Source organism: Aythya ferina (genome assembly GCF_964211825.1).
Source record: "Aythya ferina genome assembly, chromosome: 25".
Classification (NCBI taxonomy): Eukaryota; Metazoa; Chordata; class Aves; order Anseriformes; family Anatidae; genus Aythya; species Aythya ferina.
In genome coordinates, this window is record NC_140323.1 from 1,793,810 (window position 1) to 1,817,460 (window position 23,651).

A 23,651-nucleotide genomic window follows, 5' to 3' on the forward strand; every position below is an offset into this window, starting at 1 on the left:
GTAAGATCATTATTTCTGCCTTGCTCTTAGTGGGATGTAGCTTGCTGGCTGAAGGGGAGGCTTTCGGTGTGCATGTGTGTGTCATTAAGGGCTAAACTGGAATTCAGATCTAAATCCTCGGTGCGGACCTTTGATATCAAAGAGGGCTTTTATTGCTGCATTATCTTAAACTTGCTCAGAGCAGAAGAAAGAGCTGATAGCCTGAAGGTAAATTAAGTTAGTATTTTTGGATAGTCCAGTGTTAAATGAAGTTCTTTAGGAATGGGAGATCTTTCCTCTAAGCTCCTTAGGCAGCTCAAAAAGAATATTTGTGTGAACATGTTTTGGAGCAGGGAGTTTTCGTGACCTCTATTGGATCCTATGTGCGTGATGGAGATCTCACTTCCTAGCAGGCTGGAAGATCAGTTTATTAAGGGGATTTTTTGGATATTCAGATGTTTTCCTGGGATACAGCTTAGGGATGCTTGCTTGTTTGTAAGATCCTCAGTTTCTGAAAGAAAAGTGAAAAGCAGACTTTGTCCTTATTTCTTTTTTTTTCCTGGCTTACTACCAACACAAGCTTCTAGAGGGGGTATTTTTAACAGAGTCCTACAACTCCATCCCAGCAGGCAACATACCACAGCCTGTGGGGATGCTCCTGGAGTTGGCTGTTAGAGGTCTTCTCCAGCTGGAGGTCAGAACCGGGAAGGAGCGGTGCTTTCCCTGGCTCTAATCACAGAGCAAGTTCCACTCGCTTGACTTGTCAAAGTGATAAACTGTCTGAAGATGGTGCGGATGGTGAAAACACAATTCCTCTTGCTTGTGTAACAAGTGAACTGTTGGGCTTTCATCTCTGCTGGGAAAATGTGCAGTATCATCAAATATGCTAACTTCAGTGTAGTGGAGTTGAACACAATTCTATTTCTGTTACAGGCAGGAATAAGGTTAACCAAGACACATCTTTTAAATATGACCAGCTTTGCTCACAGCAAGATCCAGGGTCAAACAGATTAGTAATTCTGGTTTTGTTGTGGGTGACAGACCAGCAAGTGAAAAAAGAGTTTTTTCACTTCTAAAAATCACTGCTCGCATTTTTCTGACCAAGAAGCCTTTTAGCATGGAAATTCTTACTGCTCACCTGGGAATGAAGTTACACAAACTCATTTTTAAATTAGTTGGAAAGATGAGCATTCAGCTACCATAATAAATGTTAGATAATGCATTTTTAGCTGTACTATTTCTCTGTTTGAGAAATAATGTGCAAAAAGTAGCACAACCTGGAATGATGTAGCAGGGGATAATACAAGCCAGTATAAATAGGAACATAGGAAATGTTTAAATGGCAAGCAATAAATCCATGTAATAGCATTCAAATAGAGTTCAATCAAATGATGGGTTTGGTATTGATGAAACCTCACAATTTTATAGCACTTCTTATTTGGATAACTCTGAGTTTGCAGACATTGCCCAGTTTCTCAGAACACACAGCTGAGAGGGAAACAGCTCTTTGTATTTCTGCCAATGGCAGAAAAGGGGGGGCATACAAAATTCTTTTTTTCTCCATATTCAAAATGTTGAAGTTTTTCTGTGTTTTGTTCTTGTTGTGTGAATCTTCTGCCAGAGATATTACCTTTATCTGCACGAAGCTGGCTGAGGAATAAGCTGCTCTGGGTTAGAAGTGATGCAGACAACCAAAATCTTTGACCTGACAATTTTTTTGCTACTACAATGGCCAGCTGAATATTGATCACGTGTTAATGTTTTTCAATGTTTGCAAAATATTGAAAAGCCATTTTCAAAAGTAATATCTTAGAGAAGCCAAATTAACACTTTCACATTGTTTTGGCTGTGTTGCTGCCTTTGTTAGGAGCTGGAAGCAGGCAGTGGGGTGCAAAGGCACCTGGCTTGTCTGAGATCAGACCTTCAGAGGTAAAGCTTAAGAAGCAGCAAGGCAAATATTCATGAAAGTGTCTGCGTTTCCTGTGACCTCCTTTCCACCTCAGCTTTGATCCAGGCTGCTGATCCGAAGAATGGATTCTGATTTCCATTTGATAAGGCTTACATTTTTGGCAAAGGGAGGCTCAAAAATAATCCTTTTCTGAGCAGATAAATCATCTAAAGCGCTCAAACATGCAGGAAAGGACCTGGTAAATCTGCTAGCTGAACTCCTGTGATTGCTTATTTCCAGGAGCCCCTGCTGGCAGCCGCTCCCAGGGGCATGGTGGGGGGCTGGGGGCTGCCTGGTGTGGTGCAGCCCCTTTGGGTGCGCAGGGTCTGGCGTGCAGAGCCCCAGCCTGTGCTGAGCACTCACCCTGCAAGGTGCTGGTGCTTGGCACTGTGCTGGCACCCCTTCAGAAGTGTTTCAGTGAGAAGTGTTTCAGTGTGTGCTTAAAATCAAAATCCCAAAGGCCCAGTGAAGTCAAGGGTCCGCTGATGTGCGTAAGGGGAAACACCTGCTAAGTGCTTTGCTGGGCTGTAGCCAGGGGGCTTACTCAGTAGGATCCCAGCCCCGATTAAAGCGTGGATTTCAGACCCAGTTGCTGACAGGAGTCATCACGTGGCACTCGGACTTGCTGCTGGGTGCTGAGCTTTTCTGCTGCAGGGCTTTTCAGGCAACCATTTTGAAGCAGTGATAGCCCTCTAATCACAGAAGAACAACAGCGAGGAGAGGAGAATGCTTATGATTATTTACTAATTAATCCAGTACCGATAGACATATGAATAGATGCTCATTTAAAATTCCTGCTGGTTCACAGGGGGAACGCGAGTCCAGAACATCGCGTGCCGCCGAGGCGCTTTTCTTGGCTTCAGTCTGAGGGACCCTGCAGGGGACCCAGGTCTGAAAAAACACGGTCTGCTGTTAGAAAAACAGCCCTTCGCGGTTCTAAACAAGAAAATGAAATAAAAGCAGCAGCACTCCAGGTTTTAATTAGCGCTGGAGAGATGTCAAAGCAATGGAAACCAGTGTGGGTATCACTCATCTGAGCCCCTGGTAGGGACTGCTCAAAGGACTGGGCAGGTCTGGGCATCACGGTCCTGTGCCTTGTCTCTTAGTGCACACAGTCACAATAAACCTGGAAAGCCACTTGTGGGTAACTTGGAGAGCAGATAAACGATACTGAAGAAGGACAAACATTGCTGCTGATAATCACTTGCGTTATCACTGTCAACACAAGTAGCAGCGATAAGAACAAATACAATAAGTGTGTTGTCTGCTGGCCACTCGGTGTGGTGCTTGGAAGTTCCCAGCAAGTTCCCAGCTGCTGTTAAAACTTTTCTTGCCCTCATAAAGTTAAGGGGAAGCTTAGAAATGTGAGCGGCTTTATGTCTGCATGAGTCTACAGCGCAAAACCAGGGTGGCTCCGTGCCCTGTCCGTCCCAGCTCTGCAGGTGGCTGTGGCTGAGCCCCTGCTGGCTGCATGGAGCTGTTTCATGCTGCTCTGTGCTGGTGCATGTAGGAAGTGGTTTTATTAAAAAAATAACATTTTACAGGGAGGACTACTCATGGTACAGGCTCAGCTCTCTGCAGTGGACCAGCTTGTGCCTTAACTGACTCCCATGCAAATTCGAAACCACCGCGGTAGCAGCTACTGCAGAGGGAGATCGAAGCAGCTGAGAAGCAAACTTGGCCCCGGGGCCAGGCAGCGTTGCAGGCATCTGCAGCCATCGGTTCTGCCAAACACTCTGTCTCTGCACAGAGTTAAATCCTGTGATTTGGTGGTTGCTTTTCAGAAGTGCTGTAATAATAAGTATTATTAATAATAAATAATTACAGTTAGCGCTTCCTGACTTTTTATCATAGCCTCTATTCACGAGCAAAAACAGGATGGGTAATTCTCAATTGACCTTCAGACAGAAAGATAAGATGCACCGCTGAAAAAACCCATGGCATGCAGTGCTCAGGATAATTTCACATAATCCTGACAACACAGCGCTATCCCTCAGAGGGAGATGATGACATTCAGTGCATGAGCTGTTGCTAAGCTTTTGAAAAACATTTATTCTTTGGCCACAAGCTACTTCTGGTCTTTGTCATTAGCAGAGAAATTTATATCAGGAAACATTGTTTCTTTTAAAATTTTCAGTGATAAAAGGCACTTGGTAGATGCCCAGCATGAGCCTTAAATTAAAACTAAACTGGGTCTGTGCTGAAGGAGCTGCTGACTCCTCCATGGCACTGATTTCATTTCAGCAGTGCCGGCCCTTCCGTACCAGATTATCTCTGCAGTTTGGGGTATAAAGAAGGCCAGAGTCAAATTAATTTTCTGACAAGACACACTATTGGCTCAAAACACTTCCCTCCCGCTGTCTTAGCATCAATGTCTTGTCTACTTAAATGCTGGTAAACAAGCGTAAACTCTAACAGGCCACAAATTAGCTATCGACACCTCTGCTGGCTGCCTCCTGATTCTAGAAATGTTGCTTTCTGAAGGGTGACGAGAAGACGCCGGGTCTCTGGAGTTAGACCCAAATCTAACGTAATTTCTCAAAACTGTGATTCTTTACTTATTCCCTTACTTTCAGGAAGCCTTTCAGTTCATGCATTTTGTTCAATGATACTCAGTGCCAGCTAGAAGGAGGAGCTCCAATTCATTAGCTTTTATAGTATTAAAGCAGCTTTTTGCTATTTTGGTCTATCTTGTAATTATTTTTCTTAACTTCTTTCTACCAATTTATGAAATTTATACATTTTTTTTCCTAAACCTGAAAGGCAAGCAGCTGTCTGAATTCCATTTGCACGGTAGGATTAAATCTGAGTCTGAAGAGGAAAAAAAAGGGAACAGTTCAGAAAAGTGCTGAGAGGTCAGAATAACCCGGGCTGTGCCACCGATGTGGTCAGATGAGGACCCTGTGCCTGACCTCCCTGCTGCAGCGACACAGAAGTGCCAGCTCATCTCCTGTGCTCGAAGAGAGCAGGGAAAATGTGGCAAAGATTGCGCTTCCTGCAAAGGGCAGTGCCTGGTAATTATTAGGACAGAAGCCGAGCGTGTTCAGTTTTGAAATAATAAAAATCTATTTAGGAAATCAAAGAAGCCGCAATGCAGTTGATGGTTGGACTTGATTCTCTTGAAGGTCTTTTCCAACCTAGATGGTTCTGATACTATTTTTGAAGCAGGTTGTCTGTTTTTTATCTGTGTTGGGTAGAAAACAAACATGCAATAAGAGATATTCAACCTTCTCACGTGGGCAATCTTTAGCATCATGTAACAGCAATGCATTTAACCTTTCCATGATTTAAAGATAACATTTGCTTATTAGATGCTGATAATTAGTCATCAGATGCAGAACAGAGCATGTAGCAAAATGAACCCACAATTATTTCACTCCAGTGAATTGATCTCTACTTTTATGAGCTAATCACCCAGACAGCTTTGTAACGTGGCCAGCACGTCACCAGTTCCCTCAGCATTCTTTAGCAGCATTGCAAAAAACTTCTGTAATGAAGCAAAAATTGGTGTTCTGCATCTCCCCTCTCTGTTGCTGGACCCCGTGCACAGCCTCTGCATCTGAACCACCTGTGCATCTGCCACTATTACAGCTTACAAATGGAGAAATAATTGAGGAGAGAACAAAACAGGGTAGGCTCATCCCAGATGTAGTCAGTCTTCATTTGAAATGTAAATATTGGCTCTGTGATAGATGTTTACTGCTGTGATAAGGGGAAGGGAGGCAGTAAATGAAATGGGGAGACGCAGGCACTGCTGCAGTGCTCAGCAAATGCCAGTTACCCAGATTTTCCAGTGTGGAAAGAGCAAAGGGGAAATATGGTGGGAACTGCTCTGGCTTTGTGTGTTTTTGTTGTTGTTTAATGACCGAGGAGAGGTGTTGAACTGAGTAGGAAGCCAGACCCTGCTCCTCTCATCTGTGCTGGGCAGTTACTGGCACTTTGGGGCTCTGGCACCCTTTTTCCTTCGCACAGGCACAGCCTGGCAGTGAGTCCCCAGTGCCCGGGCTGCCCGCGCCTCCCAACTGCAGGTGTGCAGGGATGGGGGGCTTCCCAGCCCTATTCCTGGAGCCCCCTTCGCAGCTATTTCATCTGAAGAGTTTTCTGAATGAGAAACACGAAATTCACCAATTTGTGAAATCCCTTTGTAGTTGGTACAAAAAAAGCCCTGTAATTGTTTCGGGTAGCGGTGCCAGGGAACAGCGAAGGCAGGAGAGGATTGGAATGAGAACAGCAAACGGGGCTGGAGCTGTCCCCTCGCTGGCTGGTGGCCTGGGGCTGAGCATGGGCTGGGGCTGTGCTCTGGCTTCATCCCTCCAGCTGTGGGTTCTGCTGTGGGGCTGAGCTCTGCAGCCTCCTGGAGAGAGACCAGCGCACGGGGACCCATGGGGGAGCCCATCCTGCAGAGCCTGACGCAGAAAAATCCTTCACCTCACCGGCACGTGCAAACTGACATCCTGAGGAACCCTCTCCGTTATTAGCTTTTGTGGTGTGACTTAAATTCATTTTGGTTTGGTACAACACCGCTCTTCGCAGTCCTGAAAAGGCACCAAGCTGATACATCAGCGCAGGACAGCGTGCTGTAATGCGATAATCCTGGTGTGCTACAGCAGCTGGGCAGCGCGGTATTGATCAGTGCAGCCTCCGAGAGGATGCCGAGCAGAAGTGTGTTCCTGGAACTGCCGTGGGCTTTTTTTAACAAAAGTTCAATTTTAGGTGTATTTTTAAACTTTGTAATGACCATCAGTGGTCTTGTGTCTGACACTGCCTTGTACAGTAGCAGTCTCAAGTTTCTTTTTCTTTGGGGATATTTTAGGACATCTTCCCTGGCCATGCTGCTTGTCAGCCTGTCTCCAGCCTGGAGATGCGAGGCTCTGAATATACCCATCGCATGGTCAGAATAAATTACAGAGGTCTCTAATCATCAAGCAGGAGAAACAAACCACAGCTCGGAGATGTTTGTCCCGTTGAGTAACTCCAGAAACTGGCCCTGTCCATTAACCGGCCCTGTCGGTCTGGGCTTGGAAGATGAAACAAGTGCTGAGTGTGCTGCTCACAAAAATGAGGGTGCTTCACTGGCTGGTGACCTTGCAGCACACCAAGATGATAAATCACGGCCCGTTGCTGGCAGCCTCCTTTCCTGAGGGCTGATGCTGTCAGCGAGGTGCCCCCAGCCCAGGCAGGTGCCAGCAGCCAGGCAGGGGCTCAGGATTGGGCCCTGAGCAGCCCCGCGTGGTTTTCTCTGTGGATGAGCAGGACAAAGCTGCGTTATTCTGGGCTTGGCTTGATTGCAGTGGGAGCTGCTGAAGGCAATTCCTCACTGGCAGGAGGGTCTGTGCCCGAGCCAGCGCGGTGACACCGCTTCCAGTGTTTGAACCCGGCCCCCCCAGCGGCTGGGCTGGCACTCCAGTGGTTCTCCAGGCTCGCTATCAAATCGCTGGTGTAACTGGGATTTAAAAGGCAGTTTACTCCTCGTTCTGCTGGAACTAAAGCCACATTGTGTGCGCTGTGCAGCAATGCCACAGCTGTGCGCCAGGTTAGCCTGAAACATGACAGTGAATAAAATGAAATATGAGCTTTATTGATCTTGTCTGCACCGCGTTATTATTCACACAGAGTGCAATTCACCCTTAGGCACAGGACAAACATTAGAGTTGGGCAAAACATTTCAAATGAATGTTTTATTTGTTGAAAAAAAATGTGGTTTTGAGTCAGCTGAAAGCACTTGTGAATTCATGTTGCATTTGTCAAAGTGTTTCAGCGTTTTAAAGAAAACAAAATGTTTTTCAGGAAGTCAAAACATTTACTATTAATGTTTATTAAATATAACATTTACATTTTTTAGATCTGAAATAATACTTCTGTTGAGGTATTACTGAGATTTACTTTAAAATGATGCTAACACCTGAAAAATGAACCCATATTTTCCTTAGTTCATAGATCAATGATATTTAAAAATTGGAAATAACTGAGCATCCCCCAACATTTTTCAGAGAAGACACATTTTTCAGGTTAATTCAAAATGTTTTCTGCTTTTCCCCTGCAGCAGCTCCATCTCTGCCAACTGCCATGTCCCACGGGACTTTGCCTGCCGGGGTTGGAGTGCAGCAAACCCAGGTACGTGAGCTGGGAGGATGCAGTGCAAACAGACCCCAAAAAAAGAAAAGGTAAAAAAATAAAATGTAATCCTAAAAGAAAGAAACAAGTGTGGTGATAAACCAAGACAGCTAGGGATTTATTCTACAAAATCCATCCCATTTGTCTGGGATCTGCTGAACAGGAGTCTAATCAGCTGTTAGAAATTATTTTTCCAGCACTTCCTCTATCATCTACTTTGTTCATTTTTTCCTGTCAACCATATATGGCCTCCATGTCAAAACATCATTTTGCCATTATTGTCTATTTCCAGAATGTCTTTTATTATCCTGATCTCATTTTGCAGCCCTGAAGCTGGTGCGGGGCTGGCTACGTTCCCTCAGACCCGTGAGAGGCTGCAGCAAGGGGAGCAGCCTTCCTCCTGCTGCTCACCCCTGCAAACCAAGGCACTCCACCAAAACGCTGGGGAATCTCCACATCGGCCTGGCATCTTCTGTGGCTGGACACTGTCTGACATGCACAGAACAAAGGTAATGCTGTGAAAAAATGCAAATAATGAATCACAAGTAAGGAAGATACCGTGAGACGAGCTTGTGGTAGTAATTACAGAAGTGCGTACATTTTTTGGTAAAAGAATGACATTTCTGGGTGGAGTGCCAGCACAACTTGAGAACATTTAATATGCAAAAGGTCTTTTCTCCTTCTTACTGCAGCAATGGAGCAGGAGGGCTCATGGTGTGGCCGTGCAATGCCCTGCAGCAGAGCCAGCCCCCATCCTGCAGGAGGCCCGTGCCCGTTTAGGCTGTGAGGATGAAAACAGGCTAAGCCAAACAGAAGGGGAGGGGAACGCTTGGAGGATATTCTGACTTACAAATCTTTTCAAAATGTTGGTGGAAAGCCTGGTTAATGTGCCTCTGCTTTGCTATATGTATGCTTATTTAGGTTTTAATCTATCAAAGAGATGCAGTTCTTAGGTTCAGGCCAGCTAATTCTCTGCCCTGGAATTTACACATCATAATAATAAATAAAACCCACCAAAAAAACCCACAACATTTAAGCCCTTGGGAAATGATTTGAGCTACTTCAATTGCTGAATAATTAAAGGTGACCCTTGTCAAAGACATGGTGTATGCTATATATCACTGGATTACCTGTCTGGTTGGCAGTGTTTTGCAGGCATTTTAGGGCTCTTATTATATGTTGTTTTTCATTTAGATGCAATTTCTTTTGTAATGAGGCAGAACTTATTTTCCAGCCCCTACAGGTGGCTTTGTCAGCTCTCCAAATTGTGCATGAAGAGGCAGGTTCCCAATTGATCTCTCAATTAGAGCTCTGTTGATACTGGATAAATGAGGGTTCACCTGGTTTGGACACAGCCTTGTCTGTTCACGAGCCAAGGCTTTCAAGTGAAAAGCAACACATTAAAAAAAAAAAAAAAAAAACCTTCTCTTTGGTGTTGCTTTTTTCCCTTGATTACACAGGGCCAAACACATGGACTGTTGATTTGTGACTGAAGCCATTAATACATGAATGCAAAAGCAAAGATTGAGGCATATACCTAGAGCAAATCATGTCACAAGCTAGCACACCAGTAATCAGACGTTACGTAGCTTATCAGCAAGGAGGAGTAGAACTGAAAAAAGCCCAAGTCAGGTCCCTAAAGTTGTTGGGACACCTTTCTCTGCCCCCTTCCTGCTTTGGATGCTGGTGCTCTGAAGGTTTTAGATGTTGGTGTGCACCCAGAGCGCTTCTCTCATGCATGGCGAGGTTGTTCCAGAGGCATGGAGCCACGCGGTTCCTCTTGGTGGTGATGGAGCCCTGCGCAGTGCAGCAGGGGCAAGCGCTGTGGGATCTTTCCTGGGGCTGTGAAACCTGAAGTGCAAACAGGGCACGGAGCTCCCGGCAGGCTGTCCCTGGGGGCTCGTTCCCCCCGGCAGCAGGAGGAGGGAGAAGCAATGTTTCCAGAACAGATGAGTGACCGGTTTGCACAGCACCGTGATCTGTTTTAAGCAGGTAATTAACTCAAGCTCATTGACCACAGCCCCAAAGCCTAATGGAAGTAGTCTGGAAACTGCTCAAAAAATTATTTCCTGCTAAATCAAAAGCTAGCTCTTGCCGAGATGAAAGAGAGGTTAATTTACAAAGATGGTCAGAAAGTTTAATAGCAATTTAATTTTTTTGAAATATGTATGTGTTACTATAGCCTGACATTGTGGAGGAAATTGCAACAGTCCTGGAATAGACCTGCTGTCTAATTTTACTCCATCGGGTGTATGGTTGGGTTTTATGTGCAACAATTCATTTGATGGCAGACTCCGAGTATTAGATTTACAGTAAAAATCAATGTGAGGTTACAGGCACAGCCGGGATTTATGTCACTTTGACACCGCATGTGTCTGCCTCTGCCACCACCAGTGCCTGGATGGGAGCACCTCGGGTGGGTGAGATGGGGCTGGGGGCTGCTGCCCCTCTCAATCCCCCCCTAACCCACCCAGGCCAGCAGCAAAAACCCCATTTGCTTGCAAAAATGCCACCTGCGGCCACAGCTTCAGCCCCCAGAGGTTTTCCACCTCCTCCAAGAGCCAGCAGCTGCCAGGCGGCAGCACGGGGCTGCTCCAGCCCTCATGGAGAAGTTCTCCTGTCCGAGCAGTGCGCTGGCTGCAGAGAAATTAAATCTGAGTAATCACGTGGAAAGTACGGGAACAGTGAGCTCATCACTATCTTTCAGATAAGATCTCCCTCTTCTTTGGTACTGCACAACGAGCAACACTTCCTTAATTTGTCGTGCCATTCCTCTGTATTAAAATCTTTAGTATTAATTTCACTGCTCTACATAAAGGCTGTGCTTATTACTGTTCTAGGGTTGAGTTACTGGGGCTCTGTGAAGCAATTGTTTCAAAGGACAATTACTGCTGCACCACATCTGTGCAGCTGCCGTTGCTCCCAGTGACAACGAGTAACTGCGAGAGTTTTTGGAGGTACGCTGCTTAACATCAAAATGTGTGAATTGGCTTATTACACGATAAAGCCAATGGAATGGCATACCAATTAATAACATTACGAGCTTTCCTAGGGAGCTGTAACCTCTTTGGTATACATGAATTCAGTAATAACTGTAATTATTACGAAGTTAAAATAAAACATGATCTCTCACTCTGCCAATTCAAGGGCACTAAGTGTGAGCAGCAGCCGTTCCCCTGACTGCTCGCTGCTTGCTCCAAGTGCTCCTCAGCTCCGAGGGAGGCTGCAGCCCCCTCCTGAGCCCTGGGTGATGCTCCCCTGGGGATCTCAGGGGGACCCAGCCCAGGGGGCTCCTCATGGCCCCACACAGGTGTGGTCCTTGCTGGTTCCACAGCCCAGGCACAGTTTGGGAACCCAGGGCAAAGCAGCCTCACAAGGCTGGCAGGAAAACAATGGTGTTGCTCAGGCAAATATGCTCGTGGTGGGTGTTTGTGGCTCTCTTGGCAGATGCACAACCGTGTCCCTCTTCTGCTCCCTCTCCAGCGATGTTGAGCACAACCTCCTGGGTGCGCCCCCAGCACCCGGCGGTGCCCGCGAGCACTTGCTGCAGTTTCACCTCCCCTTTATTTATTGCCCCTTTGAAATATCTCCACTGTGTCCATTTACTTTTTAATGCAGCGGATGAAAAAACACTCTGTCAAGCTTTTCTTGTGATGCTCTGCCAATTACATCATCGCCCTGATGCAGGATCAGAGCCCAGCAGAACCCGGGCATCCTTCTGGGGGATCTGTCTACCTCGGGGTGATGAGCACCAGCTCTTTCATGCGTGTCCTCAGATGTGTCACTGCACCGCGCTGTTTGGATCTTCCCGAGCAGAATGAGCTGAAATAAACTTGATAATCAAAAGTACCTTGATGTTCACCTGCTACTACTCAGGCTGGAGGAAAAAATACTTTCTTATTCAAATGAATGGTGGGTCCCATTTGCTCTGCCCAGGTGCTGACAGATGCTCAGTGCCGTGGCGAGCTCCGGTGAGCAGCACCACACCTCTGGGCTCCCCGCTCCAGCTCAGCAGGTCAAGCAGTCAGCGCTCCTCTCTCCTAGTTCAAAATGCTGAGCACAAGCATTTGATTCATCAAATCTGTTTAATTTTAAGCTAAAAATAGCAGTTTAAAATCCTCAATCATATATAATTAGTCCTGCATTTATTTTTCAACAGATGTTCTTTCCCTGACGCTTCTGAATAGGGGAGTTTTGAATAGTGTCTCTGTCTGCACGAGCCGGGGAGAGGGAGGGGAGCTGGAGGGCTCCAGCTTTCCCATGGGAATGCTCTGCATGCCCGGTAGCGATTCCCCACAGCACCTCCCCTCAGCCCCCACAGACGTGTTGCCTTCTCCATGGGCAGGGACTGAATTCCCCCAAGAGTTCCCACCTGGGATGTTTGTAGGTGTAAGAGGCTTGTAGGAGGAAATCCCCTTTTCCTACATGGGGGCACTTCATGGACTAAGAGTACCACGAGATGATGGACCCGCAAAATATCCCCTCGAATGTCAGACTGATAGGGATTACAGAAAAGATGCAGCTGGCTAGGATATTTATCAAAAGAGAAAAAATTAAATTCTTCCTCCCACCATCAAGCCTGATTGTAAATTAGGTAAATCTGTTTTCCTTTAAAAGCATAAGAAGTATATATCAGACTTCCAGAATCTATATCCCCGAGGACTCCTGAAATTTATGGTATTAATCTTGGCTACCGGAGCAGTGCAGATCTCCTATGCTAATTATTGTGCATTTTATTTGCTGTTTATATCTGGACTGCTCAGTCACAGAAGCCCATTAGATAAGACAAAAAGCTGACAGGCAAGCTGAGGAGTTTGCTGTAATTCAGGTTTGGGTGATCTGGAGGAAAAGATTGGGAGGCACTCCAGGCAGAGTCTGAGAAGCAGGCAAGAGGGGCTTGGAAGTCTTAAGGCCCTTTGCACTGGACATCACTGCTTTCTACCGCGTGGCAAGCAGGAGCCCCACAAACCTGTTGTCATTTTCCCTTCTTTGCTTTAATTGTGGATTTTCCTGAATGAATTAGCAGCTGCCAGCACATACTGTCACAGCAGAACGGCAGAACAAAAACAGTTCGGAACCTGGACTTGTAATTTGCCTGCAAAAATGAAGATGCAGTTAAAAAAGAGTTGTGACGTTTCCTTCGCCTTCAAAGAGGCTGCCAATGTTTTTAGGCTTTTGTTTCATCTTTCCCTTTCCTAGGTGTTAAATTATTTTGCGTTGTACGTTTGCATGTACGTTTGCAGATGGCGACTGCAATGGATTGCGTACATCTGCGTGTTTAAAAACTTCCCGAGGTCTCAGACGCCCGTTGGGAGGGCAGTGGTCTGTGCTAGCAGCTCTGCTGCAGCTGGGGAAAGGATTAACTGTGGAGCGGCTTTCCCATCCTCCTGAGCCCTGCCTCCAGCTCCCCCGGTCAGCTGCTGCAGGGCTTCCAGCACTTGCAGGCTGGCACCCCCTTGTTCAATTTTAGCTCTCTGTAATTATCTACATACGTCCCTCTTGCATCTCTTGCTCTCTATGTGCATCTGACTTGAAGCTACGCTGACTTAAACCAGCTGAAGCTGTGACCTGGGGAGGTTTGCATTTGAGTGCAGATCTGGTTTTCCAGAGCTCTGAGAAAATAAGTCTCTTTCCAAAAAACCTGCAGTTTGTTCCTAATTCCGGTGCAATCATAGTACAGTGAGGTGTGTTTGTTACATTTATCTTTGCTGCACAGCTCTTTTATAATGAAGAGTTGGATTTCAGTAAAAGCAGACAGCCGTTTTATGCAGAAGCCCTGCCACCAAGGTCTGAAATGTTTAAAGCTGATTGCTTAGTAATGGTTCTGGCAAAAATAATAGAGGGCTGAATGTACGAAACACCAGCACGAGCCTGCCTTGATTCTACCGCCCATGAATGTTTTAACCTCATTTATCCTCTAGGTACTTACAGAACCATTTTGCATTTGTGCACTTAAAGGATTAAATAAAATAAATGGAGATGATTATTGCTGCCCAGCAAAGCTAATGTTCAAAGACATGGTGTTTTGTTGCAACTGAAATTGTGTTTGCGCTGTTTCCATACTCTGCAAGCTTTCCAAAAAGGGGATGATGAATCATACAATCTCCAGCTCTCTACTACTAATGAGAAACCTCTTAGCAGCACGCTCTTTATGGTCCCCTCTCCAGCAATGCCTCACATGCTGCTGCTCTTCTTCCTCAATGTCAAAGTGAGATGGGAACCACAAGACAGGCACGCAGCGTTGATGTACTGTGGGCGATTGGTGCCGGCGCTCTTCCGATGCGTGATGTATGTAATACATCAGGAACCTGTTATCTGATAGGTATTGTTCACTTTGGCAATGAATGGAAATATTAGTTTCACACGACTAGCTACAAAGCAGTGATTTCTGATAGCGAAACAATCAATTTTAGAGGCGAAGCCTCTGGAACTTAAACTTGGCTCAATTCTGAAGTTTTGAAATCTGAAAGTCGATGGTTCACTCTCTATTTCCCTGCTTCCTCCATCCAAGCGACTCACCCTATTGCTCTGTAAGCGAAGAAATAAATGAACTAATTTCATTGCTGAGCCTTGAACCTAAAGCCTTTCCCGTCAGAGGTATTGCAGAGCCCTAAGAGCTGCCCTTTGTGGAGAGGGGCACTGTGTCAGGCTGGCAGTCTGTGCCACCTCAGTTTTTGGGGCAGTCGGTGTTTGCTCATCCCTGGGCACGGAGCAGCCCCTTCTGTGCTGGCTCCGGGCATGGCGCGTGGACGCGTGGTGCCGGAGAAGCGTGGGCTGGGAGCGACATGGGCAGGGGCGCACTGCCATGGGAGCCTGTGCCAGTGCTACTCGAAGCAGAAAAATGAAATCTGCTCCTAGCGGTCTGGGCTGTTTTCATGCTTCCTCAGGGTTGGACGCCTCCGTTACTATTGTGCCGGTGTGATTCAGTTTCCTAAATGGAATAGAGAGACAAGAGACATGCTTGTCAAACCCTTTCTAGTACTGCTTTTCCATCTGCTGTCTCGGATGCTTAAGATTTGCAGCGCAAGCCCTCTCTTGGGTGTAGCTAATGCATCTAGATCCCTTTGCTGTATTAATGGCATTATTTTCCTCCGGCTGTGAAGTACTCGGGGCTTATATTGTGACAAGATTCAAGCACTCAGTTGTCAGACTGAGGTGCTGGATGTCTGTTTTCAAAAGGCTGGTTTGCAGCCGCATGGGAAAGGAAGAAAAAAAGAAAAATAGAAGAAATGTTTAAAGGCGAGAGAGGCCCATCATATGGCAGCACCTTCACGCCCTCTTCCCTGCAGAAAGCCTTTCTGGGGAGCTGGGGCTCTCAGGACCTACCTGCCAGGCTCTCGTTCCAGCCCAGCTGGCAGGAGAAGCCATGCTCCAAATGCACCCCATGAGCATGTCCTGGAAATCTCCAGGGCCCCATCCCACCGGCACCAGCTGCTTGTGTCCATGGTGTGCAGACCCCTGCCCTTGGGGGCTGTCCCCGTGCCCCCCAGATGCCATCCTGTGCTGCAACAGAGCGAGCATCCTCCTTGCAGCGCCCCAGCATGGGCTCTGCTCGTCCCTCAGCATTGCAGGGCAACAGTTCGCATCAGTAACTGCTCTGGTTTACTGCAAAAAAAACCCAACACATTAGAGTTACGAGGAGTTCATAGAAGCACCTTTTGCTTTGTCTTTTTGAATATATTTTTTAATAGTGGTCTGTTTTTCTCAACCGGCTTTCTGAATGCTGTGAAATAAAAGGTAGTTTTCCTCTGTGAAATAACACCGTACGCTTAGCTAGGGCACTATCTCTATGGCAGCAGCCAACATATAGGAACATATATTTTTGTCTTTTCTCTGGGGCATCCAGGTACCAGCCATTGCTGGAGGCAGGATGGTAAACAAGTGGGAGAAAAGCCAGCCCTCAGCTCTTTCCTGTTGCAGCCTGTGTATGTCACTAAAGAGGACAACAAATGTTGTATTTTCAAAACTAGAGAGTCGTCATTATTTTGGCAACACTTATTAAGTGAATTGTTTGGAGCTGTGCTTTGTAAATAATGCAAAACCATAACATAAAGCAAGAATCCGTGTGTGCTGCACAGTGTGTGATAGACAGTTGTCACAGTAACTGCTCGTTTTTTCCTGTATCTGGTTATTCTGCCAGAAGCAAAAACAAAAAGAAGGACACGTTGGTCCACCTGAAGGCTGGCAGCAGCGTCCCACACAGGTACATGTCTGCGCTACTCAGCACAGCAGCAGGCTCTGTGCTGCAGGACCTGCCCTGCTGGGCAGCTGGTGTGTGTGCTGAAGGGAGGTCAAGGGAGAAAATGCCTCTTTTCTGTGTGTTTTAAATTACCAATAAAACTCTGTGTCGTTATGTTGGCTCTAACAGCACAAAAGTAATTTTAAGTGAAAATCTTCATCCTGCCGATTTTAATTTGTGCTTATGTCCTGTAGTGCCATTGACACAATTGGAAACTACCTTGGGGGTGCCTGAAGAAGCCATCATTTTTAATATTCAGACTTTTAAAATGGAGGAAATGGTTAAAGATTCATGTATTTATGACTTTCATTCTCTGTCCATTCCCTTTGTCTTCTATAAACAAGATTTCTTCGGCAATTGGTAGCAAGAAGCTTGAGTCTCAAATGCGATTAAGAACCTTGATTCAGCATTTGTTCTGCACTGGGGATTCGAGTAGTGGGAATTTTTCTGCTTGGCCTCCTACAGGACAGCACCCCCGGGACTCTGCTTCTTTTTTTTTTTATTGAGTGGGCTGCTCACAAAAAGCTGCCTGGATCCTGCCGCCCTGTGCGAGCAGCGGGGCAGCAGCCGCTGTGCTGACGAGGTACCGAGGGGTGATGGGGAGGGCAGTTCCTGGCCACCCGAAGGAGGCACCAGCCTCCCTCGGTGCTTCCCTGGCACATGCCAAGGCCGGGGATAAATTGGGGGATGAGGCTGGGCACAGGCGCTGCATGTGGCTGGGGCTGGCCCTGGGGCGTTGGGTTCACCCTGGGCCTGCTGAGTGCGTGCGTAGTGGGACCGGGATGGGCTTGGCTGCACTGTGGAATAGCACTGGTTGCATACAAACCAGCACACGGGCTGGAGAAGAGAACATCAATGCCATGCTTGCCCTGGGCCCAGCCAGAGCTTTCTGTTGATTCCAAAAGTCTCCATGAGACTCGTATTAATGCCATGATTGACAAGATCCTTGAGCATAATTACACATATTAAAACCACTCTGAATTCTGCCCAACAGCAATTTAGGAGAGAAACTCGATTTATTAATTTAACTGTGATTTCTTGTCTGTTATTATAATGAGCCAGAAAGACTGAAAACCTGCTAATTAAAACTCATAACACTTCAGAGCAATACAGAGCAGCAACAAACTTACATATTGCTAGGCAAATACTAAATATGCCTTCCCAAAAAGAAATTTTTTTTTGAAAGTGCCATTGCCCCTGGAAAGCACGACTGTCCTTAGGCTTTTCCAAAGAGAAAATATGGAAAAAATTATTACATGCATATTACTTTTCCTATATTGAAGTCTTGCCCTTGCAGTCATGGCAAAGCCCTAACAATGGGATGCTGGCTGCAATTTTCCTTTGTTTTCATTGGCAAAACACAAAGTGAGGAGCTTGAGGAGGGTGTAAATGCCAAGATACCAAATGGCAGCAGTCTACCTTGGCAGGAACAAATTCATGTGTGAGGAAGAAGCAGAGAATTAGGCCTTTTGTGTGTGTTTTCACTCAGTCTTCCACTCAGCCTTGAAATGTTGCTTCTGCTACCGTTGGAGCAAGGCACTAACAGATTCCTGCGCTGGGACTTTATGACAAAACATTTCATTTAATCCACAGCAATACCTTGAGAAGTGGCACACCCCTGCGGAGGCAGCTGCTTGCGTTGTTTCTGCCAGGGCTGCTGCCATTTGAAATACCAGAGGACTGGTTAGAGCGAAGCCGTGCCTGAGCAGAAGGCCTCATTTTCAATTAGCCGGGCCCTGTGCTAAGCACTGCTAACCAATATTGTCAAGGGCTAAGTGCTTGTTCTGTGATTTGTTACGGTCTTCCCACCGTTGACATTTCTCCGTTCTTTATTTTAAGCAAGTGTGAGGGAGGCTGGGGACGCCAGGAGGACATGAGCGCTTCCCCAACCCTGGGCGAGGGGCTGCATGCCGGCAGCAGGCCCTCAGGGCCAGGGGGCTGCTGCCAGCTCCCTCTGAGTGAACAAACCCCATGGGGGCACACAGGTAGCCTGTCCCCCTGCCCTTGGGGGGGGGTTCAAGTGCTCCCCAGGGACCAACAGGCTAGGGCTGGGCTGCCCCAGCAGCACACACCTGCAGGCCCTCAGGTGATGGCCGCCTGCTGCCCCCCCCGCCTTGCCTGCCCACTGATAAGGACAAGGTGTGGGGCTGGGGGGGCCTTTTTGGGGCTGTGGTGGGGCAACTGAGTTGCCTAAGTCATGTGGATGGGCTCTGCTTTCATGGTTGTTTGAGGTACTTTCAAACTTTTGATGAGAAGAGGCCTTTTATGTTTTCTTTTCTTATCTTGAAAGGTGGGCAGTGCATCCTTTAAGCATTCTTTTGCCTCACGGTTAAAGCTTGTTAGCTTTACCATTCAGCAGGCTGGAAGGAAGAGTTTTCCTGCTGGGGGCTGGGCCTGCCTGGCTATGCCGTGCCTTTGGGAGACTAAAAATAAGAGAAAATCTCCGGCTTTTTGCTGGGATGGAATGGGGTGGTTAAAGTGTAGGAGATGATACATGGGTCTCAGTGGAAGCTTGCCTCCCCAGAGACTATCAAGCTTAATTCATCCAGCTATAGCATACCTATAAAGCTTAATGTTTCTATCCATAATGTGCTGGTTCAGGCTAAGCATATCTATCTCCCACAGAAAATACATAGAAAGGCTTTAAAAAAAAAGAAAAAGAAAACTAAATCACATTACAGTTGATGGCTAACAAGCTGCAGGCTGCAGCTGGGCTGCAGCAGCCAGGGCTCTGCCATGGAAGGGCTCTGCTGTGGATGTCAGGATGGGGCCCCCTCTGGCAGGTCCCTCAGCAGGTCTCCTGGTACAGATCTTGGGGGGTAGAACAGTGCTCCTAAAAGCATTTGCCAGTTTTGTGTTCTACATCCATACTGGCTCACGTCTGGAAATGCTTTTCTTCCTGTCTGATTGCATCACAAGGTTGGTGCATAAAAGGCTTAAACAAAGCTATGATTTCTGAGCAAATGGTGGCTATGGCAGGAGGATGCCAAAAGCTTCTGATTCCTCAGGCAGCACCAGGGCGTGCTCTGTTCCTCCCTCCCTGCGAGCTTTCATCTCTGCAGGATTAAATTTTGGTGTAGTGCAAGCAAAAAGCAATAGCATGGCTGTAATGAGTGAGATTGGCTCATGGCGTGTTGGCTGTGAAACGGGCATCTCTTGCCTGGTTTTCTCCCCAGGTTAGCAAGGAAAAAAAATCCAAATCTTTGTGAGTAGCCAGTACTGGGTGTATGAGGAGTTTGTCATTCCTCATCAAATACTGGTTACTTTAAGGAACTAATGTCAGATCAAGATCAAGCACTGCTCAAGTTTAAACTTTTTGCCTTTCCCTGTAATAATTACTGTTCAACTCAATGCATTATAGAGGCCTTTGACTTTACTTTGAAACAGGCATTGCTGGCTGGTGCCAGAGACAGTGACTAAAAAGAAAAATCTTTGATATAACTCAGTATCACAATTTCTTTTTTTTGGTATATTAACATAATCTCCGTACTGAAATTAATCTGTGGTGTGGCTGCAGTGTGTTGAAGATTATATGTATTAGCATTCAAGATGATGATTGCCCCCTTTTTTTTTTTTAAGCAGTAGCAATTCTTATTTTTTAAGCAGCTCCTATTTTAGGAGTATAACTATTTTGCCCTACAGACTATCCTCAGGAAAAGTTCAGGAGATACTTTATTTTGGGGCACTGAATTGACTTGTTTGGACAAGAGCAGCCGCAGCCTTGCTGTGCCGAGTGCTGTGTATCTGTCCCTGCATGCTGCTGAGAGCTGTGCCCTGCCAGTGCCGCTGCCTTGCAGGCACAGGTGGCAGCATCTTTTCAAATCTGAAATGTGGAGTTGGAAGCCCAGGCCTTCCTGAATAGCAAATGATATAATATACCCCCTGGGACAGGGGGATCTTCTTGTAGTGCTTCACAGTGCTTCTTGCTTTGGAGCAGTGGTGCAATTTAAATGATAATTGACTAACCTCTCTTCCAATGTCATGAAAGCATAATGCTTGCTCAGATGTAGGTGGTGAAGCAGTTACATTAAATGCCTTCCCTGAGGAGGTGCAGGTGGCTGGGGGACTCAGAGGAATTGCTGCCAGCCTTGGGTGAAGCCCTGTCCTGCTGTGCAGGGAGGCGAAATGCCATGAGTGCCCTCTGAGCGGGAGCTACGTGGCTGGTGGTTGGCATCTGGCTCCCAGCGTTTGCATGACGAGAAAGGAAAAAGGTATTCTCCTTGGAGAGGTGCATGGTCAGGATAACTACAGGGTTTCTGACTATCTTTTCCTTCGCTGCAGTCCTGGATGCCAGCCCTGAGCCTGCAACAAGACTCACAACTTCAGCCTGGGAGAGACGCAGCAGCTGCTCTGGTCAGAGATGGCTCCGGCTCCTCCAGGTAATGTTGGCGTGTCGGGTGAGGACGTGTGTGCTCCTGGGGCCTGCAGGGAGTTAATTCAGCACGAGCTCCCTTGTGTAGTGCCGTAGTCTGAGCAGGTTGAGCTCAGGGCGAGTGGCAGCAGGAGTGCCCAGGGAGTGCTGGGGTTAGGTGCCAGCCTAACCTACAGGAGAACATCCAGTGTAACTTCCCAGTGGCTGCAGAATTTCTTGAAATGTGTTTTTAATGAAGATAGCGAAGTAGACATGTTCTGGCCCAATTTGCTGGTGTGCTCTGGCTGTATTGCATTGACAAAGAATAAAACTGAACCTAGCCTATGTGGTAGCACTCAGCATCTCTACAGGTGTGGAAAAAGTCTTTCCTCTGTCTGCCTGCCCAGCTTTATTCTTGCAGCTGTGTGTGTGTGTCTCTTGCTGTGGGTTAGTGACCAACATGGATCTGAAGCACTTCAGGGCCTTCAGTCCCCCGGCATAGCACTGGAGTCTTTCAGGCTTCCTTTCTTAGGGGTGCTCCCCATGAAGTCATCCCAGCTGTTAGCACCATGTGTCTTGGCAGGGGTTTGCTTCTGACCTGTGCCTGTGTGATGCAGGTGGCTCAGGGGCTGTGTGAGGGCAGGTGCATGGTGGCACTGTGCCCTTTACATGGCTTTCAGCTGGAAAAACATCAACATAATTGGCTTTGTGAAGAAAATTCTCATAGAGTACCCATCCTGCACTGTACTTTTTTTTTTTTTTCCCCTCTATAAGATCATTTGAGTTGGGAGTATTCAGCTAGTTACAGAGGTCCTCAGATTTTATTTTGCAGAGAGAAATTACATTACCAGGAGCAAAAATATCTGCTTTACATCAGCTGTTAGAACATGTTTCATTTTTTGCTTTTTGCTTGTCTCTGGCTAGCAAAGCCTGTATTCAAGGGACAGTATCTTCTAATAGTTTCCTTAAAAGCGAAAGTAACCAACAAATGATGGTATTAGTAAAAATATATACCTTTATTTAAAATATTTCCCTTCTAAACATAAAATGTCCGTTCTATGTCTGTTAAGATACAGTTCATTAAACTAGAAACAACTATATAATTAGGCAACAACAACAATTCATTAGTCTTAATGGGATTTAATAAAGTTGCTAAGCAAGGATTCTTCAGAGAATTAATTACAATATACTAATCAGGAAAAAAAAATCCAGTTCATCAGATATTTCTCCAGTGCAGCAGCTGTGAAACACCAACAGTGCTCGGAACATCTCCCAGCACCAGCGTGACTCCTCGCTGGACCATAGCAGTGTGGCTGCCAAGGCTGGGCAGTTTACAAGTGGATTTCTCCTCGCTTAGCAAACACCGAATTTCCTAGCAAAAACAACATTATTAATCATTTCACAGCCACAAATGTTTGCAGGGAGGAGCTGGATTAAGGAGGGCCTCAGCTTCTGTGCTGGTTCCCGTTGCTGCTGGGTGGGCATGGGAAGAGCGAAGCGGGTGGCTGGGCTGGTGCCCCCCTTCCGTGGGGCGGCCACTTTCACCCACGGAAAGGTCCCGTTTGTTCATCCAGCACAACTGTAAATGAAACATCTGGATTTCGTAGCTCTTAACAAGATCCATTGTTTCTCATCAGGGACTTTCATGCACGCCTGTTTTTTTCACTTGCTGTTACCCATTTTCTTATTAATTAAACAGAAGCTTTCTGCAGGCACTGATTGAATTATTGAGTAACACCTGCCACAAAAGAGGGAATAAAAGGGAAAAGATGTGTTACTTTTAATGTAAATGGCTTAAATTCTGATGTATTTGATCAAATTAACTGATAATTAAATTATAAATGAATAAAGTGGAAGGGCCAGTAATATAACAGATGACAGCGTGTCATATTTAAGCAAGCCATTTTTTTTAGTGATATGAGAATTGCAAGTGTTAACTATTGCTCGCTATTAACCATGAGGAGCGAGGGTTTTTAGAAGACAATGGAAGAAGAGTGGTATCATTTCTATGCTGTACTTGCAGAATTTGGAAAAGCAAGCATTAATTCAGCTGAAGCAGAGCATCTATTGCTCTGTCACAGCTAACAAGTAAATGGCAGGGAGCATGGCGTGAGCAGGTATCTGTGTGTTCTGTACCTCCCCCCCATGAAGATGAATCCTTCAGTTCCTGATGTGCTCTTTGGGCATAATTCAGCATCTTCGCAGTCCCATAAACTTCTCTGTTCCTGGAGCCAGTCCCTATTTTTCAGTCTTGGAGAAGCTTCTGAGTGGCCATTTTTAAGTTCAAAAATGACACTTTTGGACCAAAATTAACCTCAGGGGGGTACTTTATCCTGGATGCACTCGGTATCTTGCATACAGTGCACAAATCTGTAAATCTGCTGTGTAGAAATTCCACCTGCCTGGTTCATGCCACCTAATTCGAGCCTAGGTTGTTTCTTATGAACTAACACTTGAAGTAGTCCGTGATGCAGTTTCACGTGTGCGGTGATACAGATCTGCCTTTTCCTCCGGCATCTGATGTACGTTTGTAAGAGTTTTTGTGAGAACATGTTGAAATCCATGTTGACATCCCTGACTGAAAGGACAGCCCACCTTATCAGCCTGACTCAAGCTCCCTGTCTCAGATGCTTTAAGGAATACAGAACGTGTGCATTTATCGCGAGCTGGCATGAGGCAGCTTCCCAGCTGCTGGCTCAGCCTTTCCCCACGCGGTGTGGCAGCCCTGCACGGTGGTAAGGTTTGGGGAGTAATTTTGTACTATAGTTGTATAATGACTTTAGCATCTTTTGTGATATCCTGGGCTATTCACTCCCTCAGATAGCGCATCCCTTTATCTCCTGTAGTGGGCCTCATTTTTCTGCCTTTTTTTCCTGATTTTTACCTTTCTGCTGCCATGTCACTGAGCTGAAAAGATTCATAAAGAATTAAGTGCTGGAGAGAATATTTTACAGTGATAGACTTAAGGAGCTCAGTCTGTTTATCTTATCGAAAAGGAGCTTGTAACTTAATTTCAGTGG

The 23,651-nt window shown here is 46.3% G+C and overlaps 1 protein-coding gene across 2 annotated transcripts in view; it reads left to right on the top strand.

The window, feature by feature from the left end:
• The window catches only part of LOC311423619 (uncharacterized protein), a 97,595-nt gene that overhangs the window by 65,260 nt on the left and 8,684 nt on the right, over positions 1 to 23,651 (top strand). Inside the window, exons 3-5 of one of the 2 annotated variants that reach the window (XM_084497865.1) lie at positions 7,971 to 8,041; positions 8,367 to 8,550; positions 20,562 to 20,659. In XM_084497865.1, coding sequence (XP_084353991.1) covers positions 7,971 to 8,041; positions 8,367 to 8,550; positions 20,562 to 20,659 — 353 coding nt within the window. Of the gene's footprint in view, positions 1 to 7,970; positions 8,042 to 8,366; positions 9,140 to 20,561; positions 20,660 to 23,651 lie in introns of those variants that run through there. The other variant, XR_014685758.1, reaches the window with a different exon arrangement.